Source organism: Rhinopithecus roxellana, chromosome 4 (assembly GCF_007565055.1).
Source record: "Rhinopithecus roxellana isolate Shanxi Qingling chromosome 4, ASM756505v1, whole genome shotgun sequence".
In the NCBI taxonomy this organism is placed as follows: Eukaryota; Metazoa; Chordata; class Mammalia; order Primates; family Cercopithecidae; genus Rhinopithecus; species Rhinopithecus roxellana.
Window position 1 is genome coordinate 1,975,973 of NC_044552.1, and position 27,094 is coordinate 2,003,066.

General features: G+C 39.8%; 1 protein-coding gene across 3 annotated transcripts in view; it reads left to right on the plus strand.

The window, feature by feature from the left end:
- Nucleotides 1-27,094, plus strand: part of NUP153 (nucleoporin 153) — a 94,611-nt gene that overhangs the window by 16,249 nt on the left and 51,268 nt on the right. For 2 of the 3 annotated variants that reach the window (XM_030928447.1, XM_030928449.1), the window contains exons 2-8: nt 1,758-1,980; nt 18,487-18,735; nt 18,890-19,029; nt 19,245-19,373; nt 25,341-25,457; nt 25,550-25,594; nt 25,858-25,911. In XM_030928447.1, the coding sequence (XP_030784307.1) occupies nt 1,758-1,980; nt 18,487-18,735; nt 18,890-19,029; nt 19,245-19,373; nt 25,341-25,457; nt 25,550-25,594; nt 25,858-25,911 (957 nt within the window). The remainder of the gene's footprint in view (nt 1-1,757; nt 1,981-18,486; nt 18,736-18,889; nt 19,030-19,244; nt 19,374-25,340; nt 25,458-25,549; nt 25,595-25,857; nt 25,912-27,094) is intronic. The other variant, XM_030928448.1, reaches the window with a different exon arrangement.

Below are 27,094 nucleotides of genomic sequence, written 5' to 3' on the forward strand. Positions count from 1 at the left end.
GACTCTTTCTCTGACACCCTACTAAATCTGCTTTGTGAAAGAAATTGTTGCCTAAAATTGGTTACCTTACCGCAGTTTGTCTATTGCCAGCTTTTTTCCTTGTTAGTAAAAAAGTTTTCAGTATGTTTCTATTATACCTTGTAAATTGATACATGCCTTCACATTATTTCATTTGATTTTCATTATAATTACTATAAATAATAGGAGGCAGAGGTATTCTTATTTTACCTAGAGTAAATCCAAGTACAGGGACGTCTTCAAAGGTCCTGGCAATCCCAAAGCCCATACTTGTACTCTATCTTAGATATACTGTGGTAGTTGTGTTTGTAATTTGGGCAAGTTATTTAACTTCATTATCTCTCTTTTATCCGTAAGGTGGGAATATTAGTTCATAAAGTTATGGTGAGGATTAAACTGAATAATATGTATAAATTGCTTAGAATAGTATCTGGTACATAGCCAAACTACAATAAAAATAATACTGATAGCTATTATACCACATTACTTTCCCTTCCTTCTTTTAAAAGTTACCATAATAGCTGGGCACGGGGGCTTATGCCTGTAATCCCAGCACTTTGGGAGGCGGAGGCGGGCAGATCACCTGAGGCCGGGAGTTCAAGACCAGCCTGAACAACATGGAGAAACCCCGTCTCTACCAAAAATCCAAAATTAGCTGGGTGTGGTGGCTCATGCCTGTAGTCCCAGGTACTCGGGAGGCTGAGGCAGGAAAATCACTTGAACTCAGGAGGCGGAGGTTGTGGTGAGCCGAGATCACGCCATTGCCCTCCAGCCTGGGAGTTTTGCTCTTATTGCAAAACTCCGTCTCAACAACAACAACAAAAAAAAGTTACCATAATAAAATTAATCACTGAGATTTTCAGTCAACATTTGCTGTAGTGAAATTTCAGCATCAGAAAAGGTTGTTTCTTGAGTTTATTTTTGTTGGATTAATTTTTTTTTTTTTTTTTTTTTTTTGGAGATGGAGTTTTGCTCTTCTTGTCCCGGTTAGAGTGCCGTGGTGCAATCTGGGCTCCCTGTAACCTCTGTCTCCCAGGTTTAAGCGATTCTCCTGCCTCAGCCTCCTGAGTAGCTGGGATTATAGGCATGCGCTACCATGCCCAGCTAATTTTTTGTACTTTTAGTAGAGACGGAGTTTCTCCATATTGGTCAAGCTGGTCTCATACTCCCGACCTCAGGTGATCTGCCCACCTCAGCCCCGACAAAGTGCTAGGGTTACAGGCATGAGCCCCCTCACTTGGCCAGATTGTGTTAGTTCCTGTTTTTTTGGTTTTTTTTTTTTTTTAACTCTTATATTTCTACTTGTCTGAATTTTTATTTTTCTTAAAGAATGTACAGTAAAATAATTGCTTGAGAAAGCTATTGAAAGTGTTGTTTGTGTTTGTTTTAACATACTGGGAAAAAATGGATGCCTTTTCTCTGGGATTAAAACATGTATTACATATTAGTAAATCTATGCTCGGTATTGCGTATTTGATGGCCTTTTGGGTTTTTTTTAAAGGATTAGAATAATACAGCCATTTGGGACAATTATTGGCTTGTGTATGCATATAGAAGAAAGAATTTCACATCTGTAGAATTTGTAAAAACCGTTATGTTAGCAGTAACTGTAGTAACTGAATTTTAGCAAACTTGTTGGACACCTTTGTGTTTTGCTTGGCCTGGCTTTCAGTAAGTAGGTACTTACTTTAAAAAGATAAGTTTCTAAAACTGTCATAATACATTTTTTTCCCCAATAGGGCATTCTTAGCAGGGTTACAGAGTCTGTTAAGAATATTGTGCCAGGGTGGCTACAAAGATACTTCAACAAGAATGAAGATGTATGCAGCTGTTCAACAGACACAAGTGAGGTTCCACGCTGGCCGGAAAATAAAGAGGACCATCTGATATATGCCGATGAGGAGAGCTCTAATATTACTGATGGGAGAATCACACCTGAGCCAGCAGTCAGTAATACAGAAGGTAAGTAAAATGTGGATATTTTGTCATGAATGATAGGTTTTCATGCCCTAATTTTGAATATATTACCTATTTATGGTAAATCTAATCAGGCAGTACGTAAACCGTGTGGGAGGAGGATGATAATCAGGTTCAAATTGGGTATCTTTTTTTTTTATCAGCGTTTATTTTTTTTTTTTTTTTTTTTTTTTTTTTTTTTTGTTTTGTTTTGTTTTGAGACGGAGTCTCGCTCTGTCGCCCAGGCTGGAGTGCAGTGGCCGGATCTCAGCTCACTGCAAGCTCCGCCTCCCGGGTTTACGCCATTCTCCTGCCTCAGCCTCCCAAGTAGCTGGGACTACAGGCGCCCGCCAACTCGCCCGGCTAGTTTTTTGTATTTTTTAGTAGAGACGGGGTTTCGCCGTGTTAGCTAGGTTGAGTCTCGATCTCCTGACCTCGCGATCCACCCGTCTCGGCCTCCCAAAGTGCTGGGATTACAGGCTTGAGCCACCGCGCCCGGCCTTTATCAGCGTTTATTTATTTATTTATTTATTTATTTATTTTTTGAGATGGAATCTTGCTCTGTTCCCCAGCCTGCTATCTTGGCTCACTGCAAACTCCGCCTCCTGGGTTCTTGCCATTCTCCTGCCTCAGCCTCCCAAGTAGCTGGAACTACAGGCGCCCGCCACTGCGCCTGGCTAATTTTTTATGTTTTTAGTAGAGATGGGATTTCATCATGTTAGCCAGGATGGTCTCAATCTTCTGACCTCGTGATCCGCCCACCTCAGCCTCCCAAAGTGCTGGGATTACAGGCTTGAGCGACTGCGCCTGGCCCTTTTGTTTTTGTTTTTGTTTTTGTTTTGAGACAGAGTCTCACTCTGTCACCAGGCTGGAGTGCAGTGGCGCCATCTTGGATCTTGGCTCACTGCAACCTCTGCCTGCCAGGTTCAAGTGATTCTTCTTCCTCAGCCTCCCAAGTAGCTGGGATTACAGGCGTGTGCCCCTGTACCTGGCCAATTTTTTTGTATTTTTAGTAGAGACGGGGTTTCACCATGTTGACCAGGCTGGTCTCAAAGTCCTGACCTCGGATAATCCACCCGCCTCGGCCTCCCAAAGTGCTGGGATTACCAGCATGAGACACAGTGCAAAGCCAGTCCTATCCTTTAAAGCACAAGTTTTAGATTTTGATGAAGCCCAACTTATCTCTGTGTATGTTTCTTTCAGTATAAATATTTTTTCTTTCACTACATGTTTTGAAATACATAATTACAAACTTTTTGTAGTCCTGTGTTAAAGTCTCAAATAAATAATTGATTTGGATATATGCCCTGTTAATTTTGGTGTGCTTAGCAACATCTCCCTGCCTGATCTGTCCATAGTAAAAAATAGTGATAATGAAATGGCCCTGAAAGAATGGTTTTTATTTTAGAGAAATGGCAAATCTAATTTTTCTTAGTAATGTTCAACTAGATGTATTCTTTGAATGTCCACTTTTATTAGAGTAACTAACGTTTTAATATCTGTACTTTTCAAGATTGCTTTTAAATATATTACCAGCAGCCATCTTGAGGTTTTATCTGGCAGATCTCTAAGCTGACTGCCTCTGTGTTACTTTCTTTTCTGGCCGGTGAAAGGGACTCTGGCTTTTCTTTTTCTGTTTTTTTCCCCCTCTGTTTCCTGGTTATGAGATTTGTTTCCTTTTGGTTAGAGAGTTCTAGTATAACTACAGTGACTATCTTTTCTAAGATGGTTATAGAAACTATCTGTTCTATCCTAATGAGCATATTTGTAAGGATTAACTAACTTGAAGAATTTAGGGGTGAAAGACGTGGAGTTTCTCATTCTCCGTACAGTTTGTGTGTATTTGTATTTTCATGAAAGTAGCAGGTTGAATTTATGCCAAGGTCAACTCACACTTATTTTATTCATTATATTATTAAATGTATAAGGAAGATTTTCTGTTACATGTATGTTATGCACATGTTTGTGCATAACTTCTAAACTTTATTATGGAAAATTTTTCAACCTAGAGAAATAAAGAGGATAGTACAATGACAACCCCCTCCCTGCTGACCCGCTGCCCTCAGCTCCCCATCACTGAGCTTCAACAATAGTCAAGTCATGGCTGATCTTGTTTACTCTTCCCACATCTATTTCCCTACCTTCCTATCCCCAGCTCACCTGATATATTTAGAAGCAAAATGTGGGCAGCAATTTGATACCTACTTCAAAAACTTAAAAAAAATTTTTTTATTTTCTTTTTTTGAGCCAAGGTCTCACTCTGTTACACAGGCTGAAGTGCAGTGGCACAATGTCAGCTCACTGCAACCTCCACCTCCTGGCTCAAGTGATCCTCCCCCCTCAGCCCCCCAAGTAGCTGGGACTACAGGTGTAGACCACCAGGCCGGGCTAATTTTTTTTTTTTTTTTTTTTTTTTTTTTTTTAGTAGAGATGGGGTTTCGCCATTTTGCCCAGACTGGACTCCTGAGCAGAAGCGATCTGCCTGCCTTGGCCTCCCAAAGTGCTTAGGATTACAGGTGTGAGCCACCGTGCCTGGCCTACTTCAAAAACTTGATAGCATTTTTCTGCCTCATACTTGTCTTAGATCTGAATCCTGCTATCTTAAACCTTGTAAGTCCCGGTCAGTTCTTGTTTTTTTTTGTTTTTGTTTTTGTTTTTGTTTTGTTTTCTGAGGTGGAGTCTTGCTCTGTTGTCTAGGCTGGAGTGCAGTGGCGCGATCTCAGCTCACTGCAACCTCCGCCTCCCGTGCAACCTCCACCTCAAGCATTTCTCCTGCCTCAGCCTCCTGAGTAGCCGGGATTACAGGCACCCACCACCACGCCTGGCTAATTTTTTGTACTTTTTGGTAGAGACAGGATTTCACCATGTTAGCCAGACATTTCTTACAGTCTGCCTTGACCTTTGTCTACTTATTAATACCTGTAGTCACATAAGAGTGACTTATGTGACTCACACATCTTATTAAACTCCCCAATACGATGAATATAGATCTTACTAGATATTACAGAGAAATTGTAGTTCATGTTTACTCTGTGAGGCATTACACTTAATTTTGACAGTGCATTCTCAAAACAGTTATGTGTTGCTTAACTATGGGGATACATTCTGAGAAATACATTGTTAGGCAGTTTTGTCACTGCAAATATCATAGTGTATACTCACACTAACTTAGCCTACTCTTACCTAGGCTGTAGCCTATTCCTAGGTTACAAACCTGCACAGCCTGTTACTGTGTTGAATACTGTAGGCAATTATAATAGTGAATATTTGTGTATCTAAACATATGTAAGCATAGAAAAGGTACATATGATATAAAAGATAAAAAATGGTATGCTTGTTTAGGATACTTAATCCTAAATGAAGCTTACAGGACTGGAAGCTGCTGTGGGTGAGTCAATGAGTGAGTGTCAGTGAATCTGAAGGCCTAAAAACATTATTGTACAGTATTGTAAACTTTGTATAAACACTGTTCACTTAGGTTATAATTTACTAAAGGATTTTTCTTCAACAATAAACCTTCGCTTACTGTAACTTACAAATTTTTGAAATGTAAAAAACTTTTTTACTCTTGTTAAAATAGTTAGCTTAAAACATAAACAGATTATATAGCTGAACAAAAATATTTTTAATGTCCTTATTCTCTTAAGCTTTTTTCTGTAGTACTTTTTTTTTCTTAACTTTTAAAACTTTTGTTTACAATTAAGACATGCACACATTAACTTAGCCCTACGTAAAGTTAGTATCATCAATATCATGGCCTTCTGCCCCCACATCTCGTCCCAGTGGATACTCTTCAGAGGCAGTAACATGCATGGAGCTGTCATCTCCTATGATAACAATGCCTTCTTCTGGAATACTTCCAGAAGGACTTACCTGAGGCTGTTTACAGTTGACTTTTTTTTTTTTTTTAAAAGACAAGGTCTCGTTCTGTTACCCAGAAGTACAGTGGCGCAATCATGGCTCACTGCAACCTCAACCTTCCAGGCTCAAGCGATCCTCCAACCTCAGCCTCCCAAGTAGTTGGCATGTGCCACCATGCCCAGCTAATTTTTAAATTTTTTTTTGTAGAGACGAGGTCTAACTGTGTTGCTTAGGCTGGTCTTGAACTGGCCTCAAGTGAGCCGCCTGCGTTGGCCTCTCAAAGTGCTGGGATTACAGGTGTGAGCCACCACCTGGGAGCCATTTTTTTTTTTTTTTTTTTAATGTAAGTGGAAGGATAGTATACTCTAGTGATAAAAGGTATAGTAAATACATAAAACAGTTACATAGTCATTTATTAATCATTACCAAGTATAGTATATAGAATACATAAATGTATGTGCTCTATTTTTATTTGACTGGCAACACTGGATTTCTTTACATCAGCATGACTGCAGACTCCTGAGTAATACATTGCACTAAGGCGTTAGGATGACTATGATGTCACTAGGTGATACAGATTTTTCAGTGTCTTCATAATCTTATGGGACCACTGTTGCATATGTGTTCTGTAGTTGATTGTTTTTTTTTTTTTTTTTTTTCTTTTTTTTTTTTGAGATGGAGTCTTGCTCTATTGCCCAGACTGGAGTGCAGTGGTGTGATCTTGGCTCACTGCAAGCTCCACCTCCCGGGTTCATGCCATTCTCCTGCCTCAGCCTCCCGAGTAGCTGGGACTACAGGCGCCTCTCACCATGCCCGGCTACAGGCTAATGTTTTTGTATTTTTAGTAAAGACAGGGTTTCAGCATGTTAGCCAGGATGGTCTCGATCTGCTGACCTTGTGATCTGCCCGCCTCAGCCTCCCAAAGTGCTGGGATTACAGGCGTGAGCCACTGCACCAGGCTAGTTGACTGTTCTTATGTGGTGCATGACTATATATCTGCTGTTGAAGTAGTGTCAGATTCTGGAAAGCTAACATGGCAGTCCTAAATAAATTTAATTGTTTACTAAATATTTTATAAATACATATTTTATTGCACTTTGCACATACTGCATTTTTTACAAATTGAGTTTGTAGCAATCCCATGTCAAGAAAGTTGATCAGTGCAATTTTTCCACTAGCACGTGCTCACCTTGTATGTGTTACATTTTGGTAATTCTTGCAGTATTTCAAACTTTTAAATTCTGTATCTATCATGGTAATCAGTGCTCTTTGGTATTACTATTGTAATTGTTCTGGGGTGCCACAAGCCACAGCCATATAAGATGATGAACTTAATCAGTAAATGTTGTGTGTGTTCCGGCTGCTTCACCGACTGGCTACTCCCCTTTTCTGTCCCTCTTTCTGAGCCTTCCTATTCTCTGACAATATTGAAATTAGGCTAATTAATAACCTTACAATGGCCTCTGAGTGTTCCAGTGAAAATTAGAGTTCCCCGTCTTTTATCCAAAAGCTGTAAGTACTTAAGTTTAGTGAGGAAGGCATGTGGACAGCTGAGACAGGCCTGAAGCTAGGCCTCTTGTACCAGTTAGCCAACTTGTGAATGCAAAGGAAAAGTTATTGATGGAAATTAAAAGTGCTCCTCTAGTTAACACACAAAGCATAATAGGAAAACAAAGCAACCAGTTGCTGGTATGTAGAAAGTTTGAGTGGTTTGGGTAGACGACCAAACTAACTACAACGTTCCCTTAAGCCAAACCGTAATCCAGGGCAAGCCCTAACTGCCTTGAATTCTGTGAAGGCTGAGAGAGATGAGAAAGCTGCAGGAGAAAAGTTGGAAGCCAGCAGAGATTTATTCATGAGGTTTAAGGAAAGAACCTGTCTCTATAACATAAAAGGGCAAGGTGAAGCAACAAGTGCTGATGTAGGAGCTGCAGTAAGTTATCCAGAAGATTTAGCTAAGAGCACTGACGAAGGTGGTGTATTGGTCCATTTTGCATTCTGTAAAACAATACCCGAGACTGGGTAATTTATAAAGAAGAGAGGCTTATTTGGCTCATGGTTCTGCAAGCTGTGTGGGCATGGCACCAGCATCTGCTTGGCTTTTAGTGTGGTCTCAGGAAGTTTTTACTCATGGCAGAAGGCAGAGTGGGAGCAGGCATATCAGTCACATGGAGAGAGAAGGGAGCAAGAGCACAGAGGTCCCAGACTTTTTAACAACCAAATATCACTTGAGGCCATTACCCTGGGGAGGATACCAAGCCATTCATGAGGAATCTGCCCCCATGACCCGAGAACTTCCCATTCGACCCCACTCCCAACATTGGGGATCACATTTCAACATAGGATTTGGAGGGGACAGACATCTAAACTATATCAGATGACTACGCTGCACAACATATTTTCAGATGAAATGTAGTCTCCTGTTGGAAGAAGATACCATCTAGGATTTTGATAGCCGGAGAAGAGATGTCAATGCCTGGCTTCAAAGGATAGGCTAACTCTCTTATTAGGGGTTAATGCAACTGGTGACTGTAAGTTGAAGCCAATGCTTATTTACCATTTCAAAGATCCTAGGGCTCCTAAGAATTATGCTAAATCTACTCTGCCTGTGCTGTGTAATTGGAACAACAAAACCTGGATGATGGCACATTTATTTACAGCATGGTTTACTGAACATTTTAAGCCCATGTTGTTGAGACCTCTTGTTTGGGGACAAAAAGATGCTTTTTGAAATAGCAGTGCTCATTGATAGTGCATCTGGTCACCCAAGAGCTCTAATGAGATGTGCATGGAGATTCATGTTGTTCTCATGCTTAATAATACAATGTCCATTCTGCAGCCCATGGATCAAGGAGGCATTTTGATTTTCCAGTCTCATTATTTAAGAAATATCTTTCATATGGCTATAGCTGTCATAGTCATTCCTCAGATAGATCTGGGTAAATTGAAAACCTTTTGGAAAAGATTCACCATTCTAGATGACATTAAGAACATTCGTTGAGTTTCACGTCAAGGCTAACTGGGGGGAGAAAAATCATTTGTGATTTATGGGAGGAGGTTCAAATATTAACATGAGTAGGAGTTTAGAGAAAGTTGATTCCAATCCCCATGGATAACTTTGAGGGGTTCAGGACTTCAGTGGAGGAAGGAACTACAAATGTTACAAATGTGGTGGAAATAGAGAACTAGAATTAGAAGTGGAGTATGAACTTGTGACTGAATTACTGCAGCATCTTACACTCAAACTTGAATGGATGAGGAGTTGCTTCTTATGAGCAAAGAAAGTGCTTTTTTTTTTTTTTTTGAGACAGTCTTGCTCTGCTGCCCACTCTGGAGTGCAGTGGTGCAATCTCAGCCCACTGCAACTTCTGCCTCCTGGGGTCAAACAGTTCTCCTGCCTTGGCCTCCCGAGTAGCTGGGACTAAGGCATGTGCCACCACACCCAGCTAATTTTTTGTATTTTTAGTAGAAATGGGGTTTCACCGTGTTGGCAAGGATGATCTGTAGCTCCTGACCTTGTGATCCGCCCCTCTTGGCCTCCGGAAGTGCTGGGATTGTAGGTGTGAGCCACCACGCCTGGTGAAAGTGGTTTCTTGAGATGGAATCTACTCTTGGTAAAGATACTGTGCACATTTTTAAGATTACAGAATAATATAGAATATTACATAAACTTAGTTGATACAGCAGCAGCAAAATTTGAGAGGACTGACTCCCATTTTGAAAATTCTGCAGTTAGAATGCTATCAAAAGCATTGCATGCCACAGAGAAATCTTTTGTTAAAGGAATAGTCAATCGATGAGGCAAACTTCATTGTTGTCTTATTTTAAGAAATTGCCACCACCACCCCAGCCTTTAGTACTCATCACCCTGATCAGTCAGTAGCCATCAACATTGAGGCAAAGACCTCTTACCACCACCTAAAAGATTATGACTTTCTAAAGGCTCAGCAGATTGTTATTTGTTAGCAATTATTTTTTTTAAGTAGGCACATTGTTTTTATTGTCATAATGCTATTGTACACTTAATAGGCTATAGTGTAGTGTAAACATAACTTTTGTATGCCCTGGGAAACAAAAAATGGTGTGACTCACTTTACATTCTCCTCCTCACCCTCCCAGGTAGCTGGGACTACAAGAGCGTGCTACCATGCCTAGCTATGTTTTAAAAATTTTTAGTAGGAGTGAGGCCTCACTATGTTGCCCAGGCTGGTCTTGAACTCCTGGCCTCGAGTGATCCTCCTGCCTCAGCCTCCTAAAAGTGCTGGGATTATAGGCATGAGCCACCACACCTGGCCTGTGTTGGATTTCTTTTTCCTCTTTGGTGTCTGTATATACTAGATGTAGTTGATGTCTGCGAAGAGTTGGAAAATTATCCTGTCACTTTTCTCCTATAGGAGAAACTGACGCAGGGATGAGAGAATGGGATAAGTAAAAATCATTTTCATAGTATAATATACTACAGTAATATTGGAATACTTGATACCCCAGGAAACATTTCAGCCTATGTGTATGTAAATCCTGATTGCAGATAAATTGAAATATTTATTATGTGTAAATGCTGATTGGTTTAGATACCTCTGCCAGTGGATTTCTAAGCCCCAGACAGTATCTCTGGTGTTTTGTTTCGTTTTGTTTTATTTTGTTTAGTTTAGTTTAGTTTTGTTTTGTTTTGAGACAGATTCTTGCTCTGTCACCCAGGCTGGAGTGCAGTGTGGCATGATCTCGGCTCACTACAACCTCTGCCTCCCGGGTTCACGCCGTTCTCCTGCCTCAGCCTCCCAAGTAGCTGGGACTACAGGCACCCGCCACCATGCCTGGCTAATTTTTTGTATTTTTAGTAGAGATGGGGTTTCACCTTTTTTTTTTTTTTTTTTTTTTTTTTTTTTTTTTTTTTTTTTTTTTTTTTTTTGAGACGGAGTCTCGCTCTGTCGCCCAGGCTGGAGTGCAGTGGCCGGATCTCAGCTCACTGCAAGCTCCGCCTCCTGGGCCCACGCCATTCTCCTGCCTCAGCCTCCTGAGTAACTGGGACTACAGGCGCCTGCCACCTCGCCCGGCTAGTTTTTTGTATTTTTTTAGTAGAGACGGGGTTTCACCGCGTTAGCCGGGATGGTCTCGATCTCCTGACCTCGTGATCCGCCCGTCTCGGCCTCCCAAAGTGCTGGGATTACAGGCTTGAGCCACCGCGCCCGGCCTGGGTTTCACCTTTTTAGCCAGGATGGTCTCTATCTCCTGACCTCGTGATCTGCCTGCCTCAGCCTCCCAAAGTGCTAGCATTACAGGCGTGAGCCATCACACCCAGGCCAGTATCTCTGTTAACTTGAGTCCTCCTGATAATAAATTATTATATATAAAATAAATTTAGATAGTCTATCAGATTTTTAAAATAGGATTTTTAATGAATAATTATTTTAAAAAATTATTGTCTTTTTAACTGCGATGGAATCGCGGTAAAATATATATAACATGTAATTTATGTTATTTTGCAGTGCACTGTTCAGTGACTTTAAGTATATTCTCATTATTGCGCAACCATTACCACTTCTCATCTCAGAATTTTTCATCTTGCAAAACTGAAAGTCTATACCCGTTGAACAATACCCCCTCATTTCCTCTCTCCCCTCAGGCCCTGCCAGTCACAGTTCTACAGTACTCTCTCTGTTAAGTACCTCATGTTAATTAATGTTTATCTCATGTACCTCATGTTAATTAATCATACAGCATTTGTCTTTGTTAATGGCTTTATTTCACTTAGCATAATGCCTTCAAGGTTATTCATGTTGTAGCATGTATCACAATTTCCTTTTTAAGGCAGAATAATATATTGAATGTATATATCACATTTTGCTTATCCATTTGTCTGTTGATGGAGATTTGAGTTGCATCTACCTATTGGCTCTTGTGAATGATCATGAGCACACAAATCTCTTTGAGACCTTGCTTTCAGTTCCTTTGGGTATATACCCAGAGTGGAATTGCTAGATCATAAGGAAATTCTGTCCTTAATTTTTTGAGAAATTACTATTTCCGGAGTGGCCGCACTGTTTTATATTCCCACTGACAGTGTACAATTTCTTCACATCCTTACTAACATTTGTTTTCCCTTTTCTTGTTAATAGCTGTCCTGATGGGTATGAAATGTTATCTCACTGTGGTTTTAATTTGCATTTCTCTGATGGTTAGTGATGTTGAACATCTTTCATATACTTTTTGGCCATCTGTCTGTAATCTTAGAGAAATGCCTATTTCAGTTCTTTGCCCACTTTTTAATCAACTTCTTTTTTGGTGGGAGGGGGTTGTAGGAATTCTTTTTTATTTTTTGCTTGGATTTACCTTTTTTAAAAGTTTATTTTTAATTATTATAGATACATAATATTTGTACACATATATGGGGTACATGTAATATTTTGATATAAACATACAATGTGTACTGATCAAATCAGGGTAATTGGGATGTCCGTTACCCCTAGAATTTATTATTTCTTTGTGTTAGCAACGTTCTAATTCCACTGTTTTAGCTATTTTGAAATAAGATGATGAATTGTTGTTATATTTGCTGTATTGTATGCTACCAAACACTAGATCTTACTCCTTCTAACTGTATTTTTGTGTCCTCTGTTTATCTCCCGTTCACCACCACCCTTTCTATCTTCTGGTAACCATCATTCTGTTCTCTGTCTCCATGAGTTCCCTACTGGTAATCATCATTCCATTCTCTGTCTCCATGGAACAGCCCCCCCCCCCCCCCCTTTTTTAAGCTGTCACATTTGAGAACATGTGATAGTTGTCTTTTTGTGCCTGGCTTATTTCACTTAATGTGATGTTCTGCAGTTCCATCTATATTGTTGCAACTGGCAAGATTTAATTCTTTTTTTTTTAAATGGCTGAATAATACTCCATTGTGTATATGTAGCACAGTTTCTTTGTCCATTCATTTGTGGATGGATACTTAGGTCAATTCCATATCTTGGCTATTGTGAATAGTGCTGCAATAAACATGTGAGTGCAGATTATCTCTTTGATATACTAGTTTCCTTTATCCTGGATATATACCCAGCAGTGGGATTGCTGGATCATACTGTGGTTCTACTTTTAGTTTTTGTGAGAAACCTCAATGATGTTCTCCATAATGGCTGTACTAATTGACATTCCCACCAACAACAGTGTACAAGGATTCTCCTTTCTCTACATCCTCACCAGCATCCATTATTGCGTTTTTGATAAAAGCCATTTTCACTGGGGGTTGGAGTTCTTTCTGTGTTCTGGATATTAATCCCTTATCACATATATAATTTGTGGATATTTTCTCCCATCCTGTAGGTTGGCCTTTTACTCTGTTGATTACATCCTTTGATGCATAAAAGTTTTTACATTTGATGTAGTCCTATTTGTTTTTGCTTCTGTGGCCTGTGCTTTTAGTGTCATATTTAATAAATCATTGTCAAATCTCATGTCCTGAAAATCTGTTTTCTTCTAAAAGTTTTTTAGTTTTGGGTGTTATACTTTGGTCTTTAATCCATTTAGAGTTAATTTTTGTATATGGTTCAAGATAAGGGTTCATTCTTTTCCATGTGGATATCCAGTTTTTCAAACCATTTAATGAAGAGACCATCTTTTTCCCATTGAGTGGTCTTGAAATCCTTGTTGAAGATGGTTTGATCAAATATGGTAGTTTGTTTCTGGGCCCTGTGTTCACTTGCATGGTCTATATTGTTTGTCTTTATTCTAGTATTACAGACCACAGGCTCTTTGGTTTCCCATGTAATGGAAATTAACACGGAGCCAAGCAGATTTCCCAGACAGGACTTTTATTTCAGGGCTTCTGCTTGAGCACAAGGGAAACAATGGAGGTGAGGCTCAAGGATCCTCTTCCTGGCTTCCCGGAAAAAGCCAGTAGGAATTTTTTTTATTAGGCAAAGCACAGGAATTGACATGGAGTAAGGTATGCAGGCTGGGCTGGGCAAAGCACCTACAGGGTAGGGTATGCAAGGCAGCATATCTGGTTGCGATGATTATCTCCAGTAGGGGTTCTGGCTGGTGGCAGCAATGCTGTGAATCAATTATTTCGCATTCCTTCCTGAAGTGGACTTTGCAACCTTGGTTTGGTTTTGGATCTCCTAAGACCAATTCCTGGAATTCTTTAAAAGGTATGGTTACACATGATGAGAGCACCGAAGAATGGCTGTTTCCTTTGTGTGTGACTAAACCCTCAGGGTTAGCACGTATAATATCAGCGAGGTGATGTTATGGGTTTTGTGAGGAGGAGAAAAAAAAAAAATAAGTGAAGGAGAAACAACATCCCACCTCCTGTTTTCTCTCACCAGTGCCACATTGTTTTCATTACTGTACTTCTGTAATAAGTTTTAAAATCAGAAAGCATGAGACCTCCAACTTTGTTGTTTTTAAAGATTATTTTGGTATTTTGAGGTTCCTTGAGATTCCATATGAATTTTAGGATGGGTTTTCTATTTCTGCAAAAAACGTCTTTGGGATTTAGATAGAGATTGTATTGAATCTGTAGATAGATTGCTTTGAATAGTATTGACATCCCAACAATATTTAGTCTTGTAGTCCACGTACGTGGGATATTTTTCCGTTTATTTATGTTTTCTTCCTTTTAGTACTATTTTGTAGTTTCTGTGTGCACATCTTTTACCTTGGTTCATTTCTAAATGTTTTATTCTTTTTGATGCTATTATAAATGAAATTGTTTTCTTAATTTACTTTTCAGATTGTTCATTATTAGTGCATAGAAACAAATTTTTTTGTGTGTTGATTTTTGTATCCTAATACTTGGCTAAATTTGTTCTAGCAGCTTTTGACTGAATCTTCACTGTTATTTACATGTAAGATTATATCAACTGCAAACATGATTTTTTACTTTTTCTTTTCCAATTTAGATGTGTTTTATTTATTTCTCTTATTGCTGTGACTAGAATTTACAATACTATGTTGAATAGAAGTGGGGAAAGTGAGAAGCTTTGCCTTCTGGTCTTAGAGAAAAATCTTTCAGTCTTTTATCATTGAGTATGATGTTAGTGTGGTTTTGCATATATGGCTTTCATTATGTTGTAGTTTCCTTCTAGTCTTAGTTTGTTGAGTGTTTTTATCTGCAGCTTGCTTTTTTTTTGTTACAGTACTTTGGAACTCAATAATCTAGAATTGTTTAATTGTTTAAGGATTTATGAGATAGTCTTGCTATATTGGTCAGGCTGGAGTGCAGTGGTGCCATCAGAGCTCACTGCAGCTTTGAACTCCTGGGCTCAAGTGATCCTCCCACCTCAGCCTCCTGAGTAGCTGGGACTGCAGGTGTGTGCAACCACACCCAGCTGACTTTTTAAATTTTTAGAAGAGATGAAGTCTCAGTTTGTTGCCCAGGCTGGTCTCGAACTCCTGGGCTCAAGTGATCCTCCTGCCTTGGCCTCCTAAAGTGTTGGGACTATAGGTGTGAGCCACTGTGTCCAGCCAAGACAATTTTTTAGGAAGATAGCACACAGAAGAACACTGCAGAATGGCAAATACAGTCTAGAAGCACATCACAAAATACTTACTGAGGAGAGCATTAATCAAGGAATGCAAGTAGTCATTCAGGATTTAATATAGTTTACCATGTTACTAGGTAAAATGATCTTATTTTTGCTTTTTAGTAAATAGACATTTGCTAAAATTTAAAATTCACTCTTTTTTTCTATTTGGAGTTTAGAAACTGTTACTTCCTTAGCATGTCAGTTTTTCAAACCAAAGACCAGAATCTTTTTTTTTTTTTTTTTTTTTTTTTGAGACAGAGGGCTCTGTCAACCAGGCTGAAATGCAGTGGCACGATCTCAGCTCACTGCAACCTCTGCCTCCCAGGTTCAAGCGATTCTCATGCTTCAGCCTCACAGGTAGCTGGAATTACAGGCATGTGCCACCATGGCTGGGTAATTTTTGTATTTTTAGTAGAGATGGGATTTTGCCGTGTTGGCCAGTCTGGTCTTGAACTCCTGACCTCAAGTCGTCTGCCTGCCTCGGCCTCCCAAAGTACTGGGATTACAGGTGTGAGCCACTGTACCCAACCTAGAATCATATTTAATGGTGAAACATTAGAAGCAATCTCATTACAGTTGGGAATAAGGTAGAAGTCCATCATCACCACTTCTAGATATTAAGAATGTAATTAGTTATGGGGATGTGGTAATATGTTAGAATAAGAAAACTGTAGCAATTGACACAAAGTTAATATTGAAAAATACCTGAGCACTCTCTTGTTTAAGCAGTAGCCAATTAGAAAACATGAAAGAAGAAAGGATCCCATTTGCAGTATCAAACAATTGGGAGGTGGAGGTTGCAGTGAGCTGAGATTGCCACTGCACTATAGCCTGGGCGACGGAGTGAGACTGTCTCAAAAAAAAAAATCATATACTTTAACAAGAAGTTTGTGACACTCTAGAAGAAGAAATTCTCTTAAGTTCCACTGAGGGTCATAAAGCAGATCTGAACCAAAGGAAAGGTGGGTAGGAAAGCAGTGTTGGGAATGATATCAGTTCTTTTTAAAAACCTTAAATTCAGTGTGATCCCAGTCAAAATAATTTTAAGGGCTCTTTTAGGAACTTCGAATATATTCCAAATAGCTGCTTTAAAGTCTTGTTATGCTAAATATTTTAAGGTTTTTGTCTGCTACCTTTGGTTAAAGTTTCTAACACCTACTCTCCCCTAACCCCCTACCCTGTGCATCGATCACAGTTTTCTTTTTTCTATACATGGAGTTTTGACTATGTTGGCATTTTGAATGATAATGTGTAGAGACTCTTGGTTCTGTCATCTTCCTCTGAAGAGTTCTTGTTTTTAGCAGGCAGTTCAGTTAATGATAATTTTGAACTTTCGTAGTTGTCGTTTTGTGCTGTGTTAATGTATATTTGTGGGAAGTCCAGGGTGTTTCCTAAGCCTCCCAATGTGTTGGGCCTTAGCCTCCAAGCTCTGTCTCCCCTGTGGCTTTTTAGGAGAGATCTATAGTAGATCTTACTTTAGTTATATACTTACTCCTTATTTTTAAGGGGGAACCTTTTGGTATCAGCTGAATGCCATTGTTAATGAGATCTCTAAATTCTGGCGGCCCTAAAACTTGAGAGTCTTCAGCATTATTTTTTCCCCTAGCACGGTACACTGTCTAGTATCTCTGTTTTCTCAACTCCATAGCAGCTGCTGCGTAAGGCTTAGGTGGTCTTGCTCTGAGTATGTACAGCCTGTCCGCTCACTGGACACTCCCATGTGGATTTCTGGGAGACCCTCTCTGCACAGTTCCCTACTCTCCAGTGCCCTGAATTCGGATTTCTTCCTGCTCTGTGTTACTTGACTTTAGGTGTCTGATCAAGATCTGAAAATGTTCTTAGACAGAGAGCTGGGTAATCGTAGGGCTCACCTTGTGAGTTTTTGTGCTGTTTTCCACTATCTGAAAGCAGTAGCCTCATATTTTTTCTCCAGTCTTATAGTTGTTTACAGTAGAAGGGCTGATCTGGTCCAGTTATTCCATCCTAACTGGAGGCCTCTTTTTGGGGAACTCTAGAAACAATTCTAAAGTTTTTGAAAATGTTCCTGAAAACAAATTCTGAAAAAGAATTTATTTTAATAATTTCATATTTTAATAAAGGGAAGGTGGGGTGCAGTAACTTCAACAGGCATTAAATTTATTCTAAAGCATAATATTTAAAACATTTGGTACTCATACGAAAGTATAAAGATACATCATTAGAGGAAGGGAGGAATAAAGACTCTTGGAAGTTAGTATGGTTTAGTATGTGGTAACAGTGGCTTCTCAATCATTGAGGAAAGGATAGCTTATTTAAGAGATTACCTTAGGTTATAAACAGGCTAACCATTTGGAAAACAGTGAAGCTGAATCCTTTCTTTACTCCTGCATCATAACTAATTTCAGATGGGAGTCAAGATTAGACATACTGAAATAAAAGTGACAGTATCAAAATATGGGTAAAACTTATTTTTTATGGTCTCAGAATGATAGGACTATAAATAAGGCACAGGTTATTTTCTGTATTACAAAATACACCATCAAAAAAGTGAATGGGTTTAATCAACTGGCAAAAAATAGTTGTATTTCAACTGTTGTATCATATCACATCACTCTTACTGGTTTAAAAAAATTAGCTCTCATTTAAATTAATTTTAGTTGAAACTTTGTTTTGGCTAGGAGTGTGTTATATTGGGCTTATTATGGGAGGCCTCTGATTTGAATTGAAGCTATTATATACTATAATGTGTTTTCTTATTATTTATTTATTTATTTTTTGAGACGGAGTTTCGCTCTGTCGCCCAGGCTGGAGTGCAGTGGCTGGATCTCAGCTCACTGCAAGCTCCGCCTCCTGGGTTTATGCCATTCTCCTGCCTCAGCCTCCCGAGTAGCTGGGACTACAGGCGCCCGCCACCTCGCCCGGCTAGTTTTTTGTATTTTTTAGTAGAGACAGGGTTTCACCGAGTTAGCCAGGATGGTCTCGATCTCCTGACCTCGTGATCCGCCCGTCTCGGCCTCCCAAAGTGCTGGGATTACAGGCTTGAGCCACTGCACCCGGCCCTATAATGTGTTTTCTTAAAGTAAAAACCATTTGTGGTAGTATGTTGCTCTAAGCTGTATATTCATAATATTAATACTTTTCTTTTAAGAACCTTCAACAACTAGTACTGCTTCAAATTATCCAGATGTGTTAACAAGGCCTTCTCTTCATCGGAGCCATCTGAGTTTCTCCATGTTGGAATCCCCTGCATTACACTGTCAGCCATCTACATCCTCGGCATTCCCAATTGGCAGTTCGGGATTTTCCCTTGTAAAGGAAATTAAAGATTCTACCTCTCAGCATGATGATGATAACATCTCAACTACCAGTGGTTTTTCTTCAAGAGCTTCTGATAAAGGTATTCTTGACATGTGGTAGTACATAATTTGGGTAGTAAAATTAAATTTTATGGGATTTTTTTTTTTCCCTGACTTGGATATAATTTTTGTATTTACAGAAATCTAGGATCTTGTATTGGTGTTATTACTATGGATTATGTAATTTTGTTTCAGATATAACTGTTTCAAAGAACACTTCATTGCCACCTCTGTGGTCCCCAGAAGCTGAACGTTCTCACTCACTCTCGCAGCACACTGCCACCAGCTCAAAAAAACCAGCATTCAACTTGTCTGCCTTTGGAACACTTTCCCCTGTGAGTACTAACTGGGTTGGATTTAATCACATTAGTCTTGAGTGTTTATTGCATATATATATATACATATATATATATATATATATTTTTTTTTTTTGAGACAAGAGTCTTTCTCTGTTGCCCAGGCTTGAGTGCAGCAGCACCATCTTAGCTCCCTGCAACCTCCACCTCATGGGTTCATATGGCTTATAATTTATCATTGTGTTTCTGTGCAGTCACTTGGGAATTCTTCAGTCCTTAAAACCAGTCAGCTTGGAGACTCTCCTTTTTATCCTGGAAAAACAACATATGGTGGGGCAGCGGCTGCTGTAAGACAGTCTAAACTACGAAATACACCTTATCAGGTAGGTTCCAATAGAAGGGTTGATGACCTTTTTTTTTTTTCACTTTAACTGGATAATAAATTACTTCGTGCTCAAAAAAATAGTTTTGATTTATTTATTTTTATTTTTTATTTTTTATTTTGTGAGACAGAGTCTTGCTCTGTCGCCCAGGCTGGAGTGCAGTGGTATGATCTCGGCTCACTGCAAGCTCCACCTCCCGGGCCCACGCCATTCTCCTGCCTCAGCCTCCCGAGTAGCTGGGACCACAGGCTCCCACCACCACGCCCGGCTAATTTTTTGTATTTTTAGTAGAGACGGGGTTTCACCGTGTTAGCCAGGATGGTCTAGATCTCCTGACCTTGTGATCTGCCCACCTCAGCCTCCCAAAGTGCTGGGATTACAGGCCTGAGCCACCGCGCCCGGCCGATTTATTTTTTATTTTCTTTTATTTATTTATTTTTAAGATAGTCTTGGCTCTGTCGCCCAGGCTGGAGTGTGGTGGCACGATCTCGGCCCATACTGCAACCTCTGCCTCTTGGTTTCAACCGATGCTCCTGCCTCAGCCTCCCAAGTAGCTGGGAGTACAGCCACACGCCACCACGCCCAGCTAATTTTTTGTATTTTTAGTAGAGACAGGATTCACTGTGTTGGCCAGGATGATCTTGATCTCTTGACCTTGTGATCCCCCATCCTCAGACTTTCAAAGTGTTAGGATTACAGGCGTGAACCACTGTGCCTGGCCAGTAGTTTTGATTTAATATTATTCTTTGGGAAAATAACAGCTATAGGTTATATTTTTTTCATTTAGCATATGTAGACATTATTTAGACCTATGTGAATGTTTTATGTATTAGATATGTGTGTGTATCTCAAGAAATGTGATTCTTTTTTTTAAATGAGTTATAAATTACACATATTAAAATTTACCATTGTTTTATAGTATTTGAGTTTTAACAAAACACATTATTATGTATATAACCACTTCTGCAATCAAATGTTGATCAGACATTTTCATCACCCCAGAACATTACCTTATGTATCTCTTGAGTCAATCCTTCCTCCTCCTACCACCCTCTGGCAACCACTGATCTGTTTTCTTTCTCTGTAATTTTGGCTTTTCCAGAATGTCATATACATTTAGTCATATGTAGCCTTTTGAGTCTGGCTTATTCTACTAAGCATAATGCATTTGAGATTCATCTGTTTTTGCATCTTTTAATAGTTCCTTTTTATTGCTGAGTAGTATGGTTAATACAGTTGGTTTATTATTCACTAGTGAAAAGACACTGAGTTGTTTCCAGTTTCTGACAATTATGAATGAAGCTGCTGTGAATGTTTTTTGTGAGCATTCATTTTCATCTCTCGGGTAAATACAAATACCTAGGAGTTGAATTGATGGGTCATACGGTAAGTATTCAGTAAACTTTATAATAAACTGCCAAACCGTTTTCCAGAGTGGCTGGTACCAGGTTTGGTTCTGACTAGTAATGTAAGAGTTGCTGTGCATCCTTGTCAGCACTTGGTGGTATCAGGTTTTTTTGTTTGTTTTTGCTATTCTAGCAGGCATGTAGTGGTAACCCCAACTTGTGATTTTAATTTGTACTTCCCTAGTGACTAATGATGTTGAATGTCTTTTCAGGTGTTTATTTGGTGCTTATTTGCTATCAGCCCATCTTTTGGTGAAATATCTTCTTTGATGAAGTCTCTCTGTTCAAATCTTCCACCCGTTTTAAAATTCGGTTATTTTCTTATTAATAAATTTTGAGAGGGTTCATTTTTCAGGGTACAAATACTTTGTTATATGTTTTTTTTGTTTGTTTGTTTGAGATGGAGTCTTGCTCTGTCGCTCGGGCTGGAGTGCAGTGGCCGGATCTCAGCTCACTGCAAGCTCCGCCTCCCGGGTTCACGCCATTCTCCTGCCTCAGCCTCCCGAGTAGCTGGGACTACAGGCGGCTGCCACCTCGCCCGGCTAGTTTTTTATATTTTTAGTAGAGATGGGGTTTCACCGTGTTAGCCAGGATGGTCTTGATCTCCTGACCTCGTGATCCGCCCGTCTCGGCCTCCCAAAGTGCTGGGATTACAGGCTTGAGCCACCGCGCCCGGCCTGTTACATGTTTTGCAAATATTTTCTCCCATTCTGTGGTGTATCTTAACAGTGTCTTTTGAAGAACAGATTTTTTTTTTTTTTTTTCCCTGAGCCAGAGTCTTGTGCTGTTGCCCACGATTGAGTGCAGTGGTGCACTCTCTGCCTCCTGGATTCAAGCAATTCTCTGCCTCAGCCTCCTGAGTAGCTGAGATAACAGGTGCCTGCCACCATACCCGACTGATTTTTGCATTTTTAATAGAGATAGAGTGTCTCACCATCTTAGCCAGGCTGGTCTCAAACTCCTGACCTTGTGATCCACCCGCCTCGGCCTCCCAAAGTGCTGGGATTACAGGCATGAGCCACCACGCCCGGCCAGAAGTTTTACTTTTGTTGACATCTTTTGTGTGTGTGTGTGTGTGTGTGTGTGTGTGCGCGTGTGTGTATTGTTAATGATTTCATGCTTTTGGTGTCATATCTGAGACATTTTTACTTAATCCCATGTCACAAAGATTTTCTCGTATGTTTTCTTCTACAAGTTTTACAGTTTTAGGTTTTAATGTATGCCTCTGATTTATTTTGAATAACCTTTTGTGTGTGGTATAGGGTTCGTGTGGTCAAGATTCATTTTATTTTCTAAATCAAAAAGTTTTTTTAAAAAATTACAGATGGGAGTCTTACTATGTTGCTCAGGCTTATCTTGAACTCCTGGGCTCAAGCAGTCCTCCTGCTGCAGCCTCCCAAAGTGCTGAGATTACAGGTGTGCCTGGCCAAGGTTTTGTTTTTTTTTTTTAAACATATGGGTGTGCAATTGTTCTAGTGTTATTTGTTAAAAAGACTGTTCATTGAATAGCTTTTGCACCATCATTGTTTTGTGTTTTTGTTTTGAGACAGGGCCTTGCTCTGTCACACAGGCTGGAGTGCAGTGGCACGATCATGGCTCACTGCAACCAGAACCTTCTGGGCTCAAGTGATCTTCCCACTTTAGCCTCCTGAGAGCTGGGACCACAGGCGTGCACCACCATTCCCAGCTAAATTTTTTTTTTTTTTTTTTTTTGGTAGCGATGGTCTCACTAAGTTGCCTAGGCTGGTAGTGTACTCCTGGGCTCAAGCGATCCTCCTGTGTTGGCCTCCCAAAGTGTTCGGATTACAAGCATGAACCACCATGCCCGGCCTGCACCTTTGTTGAAATCCGGTTCACATGGCTTTATTTCTGGACTTTCGACCCCCACCGCCACCACCCATTGATCTATGTGTCTTTCCTTTTGCCAGCACTGCACTGTCTTGATTGCTGTAGGCTTCCAGTAGGTCTTAAAATTAGGTGATATGAGTAGTCCAACTTTGTTCTTTTTTCAAGCTTATTTTGGCTTTTTTAGGTTCTCTGCTTTTCTATAAAAATCTAAAACTGGCTTGTTTCTACAGTCTGCTAGGATTTTGATTGGAATTGGTTTTTTTTTATTTTTGAGATGGAATCTTGCTCTGTCACCCAGGCTGAAGTGCTGTGGCATGATGTTGGTTCACTGCAACCTCCACCTCCCGGGTTCAAGCAGTTTTCCTGCCTCAGCCTCCCGAGTAGCTGGGACTACAGGCACACACCACCATGCCCTGCTAATTTTTGTATTTTTAGTAGAGATGGGGTTTTACCATGTTGGCCAGGCTGGTCTCGAACTCCGGACCTCAGGTGATCTGCCCACCTTGGCCTCCCAAAAGTGCTGGTATTACAGGTATGAGCCAGCATGCCCAACCATAATTGAGATTGCATTTGAGTCTAAAGACCAATTTGGTGAGAATAGGCATCTTAACAAAAATAGTGTCTTCCAAACCATGAACATGGTGTATCTTCCCATTTAGGTGGCTTATACATTTTTTTCATCAGTGTTTTGTAGTGTTCAGCATTCAGATCTTGAACATATTTTGTTAGACTTTTATTATTTGGTATTAGTCAAGAATATGTAGCCTAAATAGTATTATCTTTTCAATGAATTGAGTTCGTAATTTAAAATAGGTTCCAGCAAAGAAGCTTCAGGCTCAGATAGCTTCCCTGGTGAATCCTACCAAACATTTTAGAAAGAAATAATACCAATTCTCCACAAACTCTTATGTATAGTAGGAGAGTAGGGAACACTTCCCCCAGTACCTTTTATGAGGCCAACATTATTACCCCGAGACCAAAATCAGACAAAGACATTGGAAGACAGCAACAGACTATTATTTCTCATGGATTATAGACACACACCTTCTCAACAAAAATATTTGTAAATGGAATCCAACAAATTTAAAAAGGAAACTGCATCATGATCAAGTGGGGTTTTTCCTGGGAAGGCAAGGTTGACTCAACATTTGAAAATTAATGGGATTGGGACGGGTGTGGTGGCTCATGCCTGTGTTTCCAGCACTTTGAGAGGCCTTACATCACCTGAGGTCAGGAGTTTGAGACCAGCCTGGCCAACATGGTGAAACCCCATCTCTACTAAAAATACAAAAATTAGCCGGATGCAGTGGCGCATGCCTGTAATCCCAGATACTCGGGAGGCTGAGGCAGGAGAATTGTTTGAACCTGGGAGTCGGAGGTTGCAGTGAGCCGAGATTATGCCACTGCACTACAGCCTGGGCAACAGAGTAAGGCTCCCATCTCAAAAAAAAAAAAAAATTAATGGGATTTACCATGTAAACAATCTAAAGAGTACTCTATGAACATCTCTATAGATATATAAAATATTTTTAAAAAAATCCAACGTTTAGTCATGATACAAATTTTCAACAAACCTAGGAATAGATGAGATCCTTCTACCTGATAAAGTGCATCCACAAAAAAATCATCTGGCATCATACTTAATGGTGTGAGGAAGCGAGCAAGGATGCCTGCTATCACTGCTACTGTTTAACATCATACCACAGGTGCTAGCCAGTGCAGTAGGCACAAAAATCAAGACATGCAGATTGGAAAGGGTATTATTCCTATACACAGATAACTTGCTTATCTACATAGAAAATCCAAAGAAACTACAAAAAAAGCTACCACAACTAATAAGTGAGTTTAACAGGGTCACAGGATACACTGCGTGAGCCACTGTGCCCAGCCTGTTATATTAACTTCTGAGAAACAAGTCGTTAGTATTAAAATTTTAGGTTTTCGTTGCAGTAGAATCTACCATCTCTTTGTTTAGCCATCTTGGAATTTACTCTAATTGAATGTTATTTAATGCTTAGGATAACTGATATCTTAATTCAGTTTTTATTAATTTAATGTTCTTTGATTTAAATATTATGGAAAAATGGATCTAAGAAAATACTAGAACTTTTTATCAATTGCCCCATTTACCCCATGTGACATAACTGGTAGACTTTTTTTTTTTTTGAGATAGAGTCTCACTCTGTTATCCAGGCTAGAGTGCAGTGTCGCAATCTCAGCCCACTGCAACCTCCACTTCTGGATTTAAGCGATTCTTCTGCCTCAGCCTCCTGTGTAGCTGGGAGTACAGGTGCCCGCCAGCACGCCCAGCTAATTTTTGTATTTTTAGTAGAGATGGAGTTTCACCATGTTGACCTGGCTGGTCTTGAACTAATGACCTCAGGTGATCTACCCGCCTCAGCCTCCCAAAGTGCTGGGATTAGAGACATGAGCCACCGCGCCTGGCCCAGACTTTTCTTTAGAGTGGTGCATGCTGTCTTATCATTCTTTTGTTGTTGTAAAGGTAATTTCTCAATCAGAGAATTGGATTTCCAATAAAGGCATGAAGAAAAAAATTGAACTTTTAGTGACCCCATCCAGAGATAAATTGCTGTTAACGCATTAAATCTTGTTTTACTTTGGACATCCATTCTATCTTGTAAATATTTTCATTGTGTGAAATATGTGCCTTAGATTTTGTGTTGCAATAAATAATATAGGGTTTACTTTACAGGCACCAGTTAGAAGACAAATGAAAGCTAAGCAACTCAGTGCACAATCTTATGGTGTGACCAGCTCAACAGCTCGGCGAATATTGCAGTCTTTAGAGAAGATGTCAAGCCCTTTAGCGGTAAATTTTTAAAATCACAATTAATACAGGAGTGTAACAAAACCTGGTATTATTGAAAAATCTTAATTTTGTTATTTTTTGAACATTAACAGGATGCAAAAAGAATTCCATCCATTGTTTCTTCTCCTCTGAATTCTGTAAGTTGAAATTTAAACCTTTTAAAAAGATATTGTTCATACAAAAATTAGCTGGGTGTGGTGGTGCACGCCTGTAGTCCCAGCTACTTGGGAGGCTGAGGTAGGAGAATCGCTTGAACCTGAGAGGCAGAGGTTGCAGTGAGTTGAGATTGCGCCCCTGCACTCCAGCCTGGGCAACAGAGTGAGACTCTATCTCAAAAAGAAAAAAAAAATGTTATTTTTCATAACTCCCCATCTATTCTAATAGTATTTTTATTTTTCAGCCTCTTGATAGGAGTGGGATAGATATCACAGATTTTCAGGCCAAAAGAGAAAAGGTAAGACTTGTTTAGCATTTAGTTATTTAAACTCTCTGCAATTTTGTTGTGTTTAAAGTTCACAAGTATACAAATTGGATTTAGTTTAGACATTACTGAACATGTTTGAAAAGTAATTTTTTTTTTTTTTTTTGAGGCTTAGTCTCGCTCTGTCACCCAGACTGGTGTGCAGTGGCGCCATCTTGGCTCACTGCAACCTGTGGCTCCCAGGTTCAAGCGATTCTTGTGCCCCAGCCTCCCTAGTAGTTGAGATTACAGGCACGTGCCGTCTTGCCCTGCTAATTTTTGTATTTTTAGTAGAGGCAGGGTTTCACCATTTTAGCCAGGCTGGTCTCAAACTTCTGAGCTCAGGTGATCTGCCTGCTTTGGCCTCCCAAAGTGCTTGGACTAAGGTGTGAGCCACTGTGCCTGACCCCCGAAAAATAATATTCTTTTACTTGGACATTTTACTCTATTCTGCAGGTGTCAGGACTTTATTGTATATGTAGTAGACACTCATCCAATTTTTTTTTTTTTTTTGGAACTATTCAGCATTTCCATCTTCAGGATCTTGACAGACTTTATGGCTTACTCTTACCTTTTGATAAATAAAAATAGGAGTGATCGGCCAGGCACAGTGGCTTACACCTGTAATCCTAGCACTTTGGGAGGCTCAGGCCAGTGGATCACATGAGGTCAGGAGTTCAAAACCAGCCTGGACAACATGGTGAAACCCTGTCTTTACTAAAAATATGAAAAAAAAATTAGCCAGGTGTGGTGGCGTCCACCTGCAATCTCAGCTACTCTGGAGGCTGAGGCAGGAGAATCACCTGAACCCGGGAGGAGAAGGGTGCAGCAAGCCGAGGTTGCGGCACTGCACTCCAGCCTGGGAGACAAAGTGAGACTCTATCTCAAAAAAAAAAAAAAAAAAAAAGAAAAAATAGTTCAGTAAACTAAAGTCCTCATTGCACATCATCATCTTGTATACTTTCCTCATTAACCAAATTTTTGTGAAATTTATTGTGTGTAGTAGAATTTCAGTTAGACATATCTCTCATCAGCCAAACAAAATACTGTTCCGAGATAGTGGAACTAATAAGGTTGATCATTATATCTTGCTGCCCTTTTAACATATCCTATTTGCTTAAAATTAACTTCGGAGGTTACTGTGCGAAAAAATAGAATGTTTGATAGTTTGGGTTAA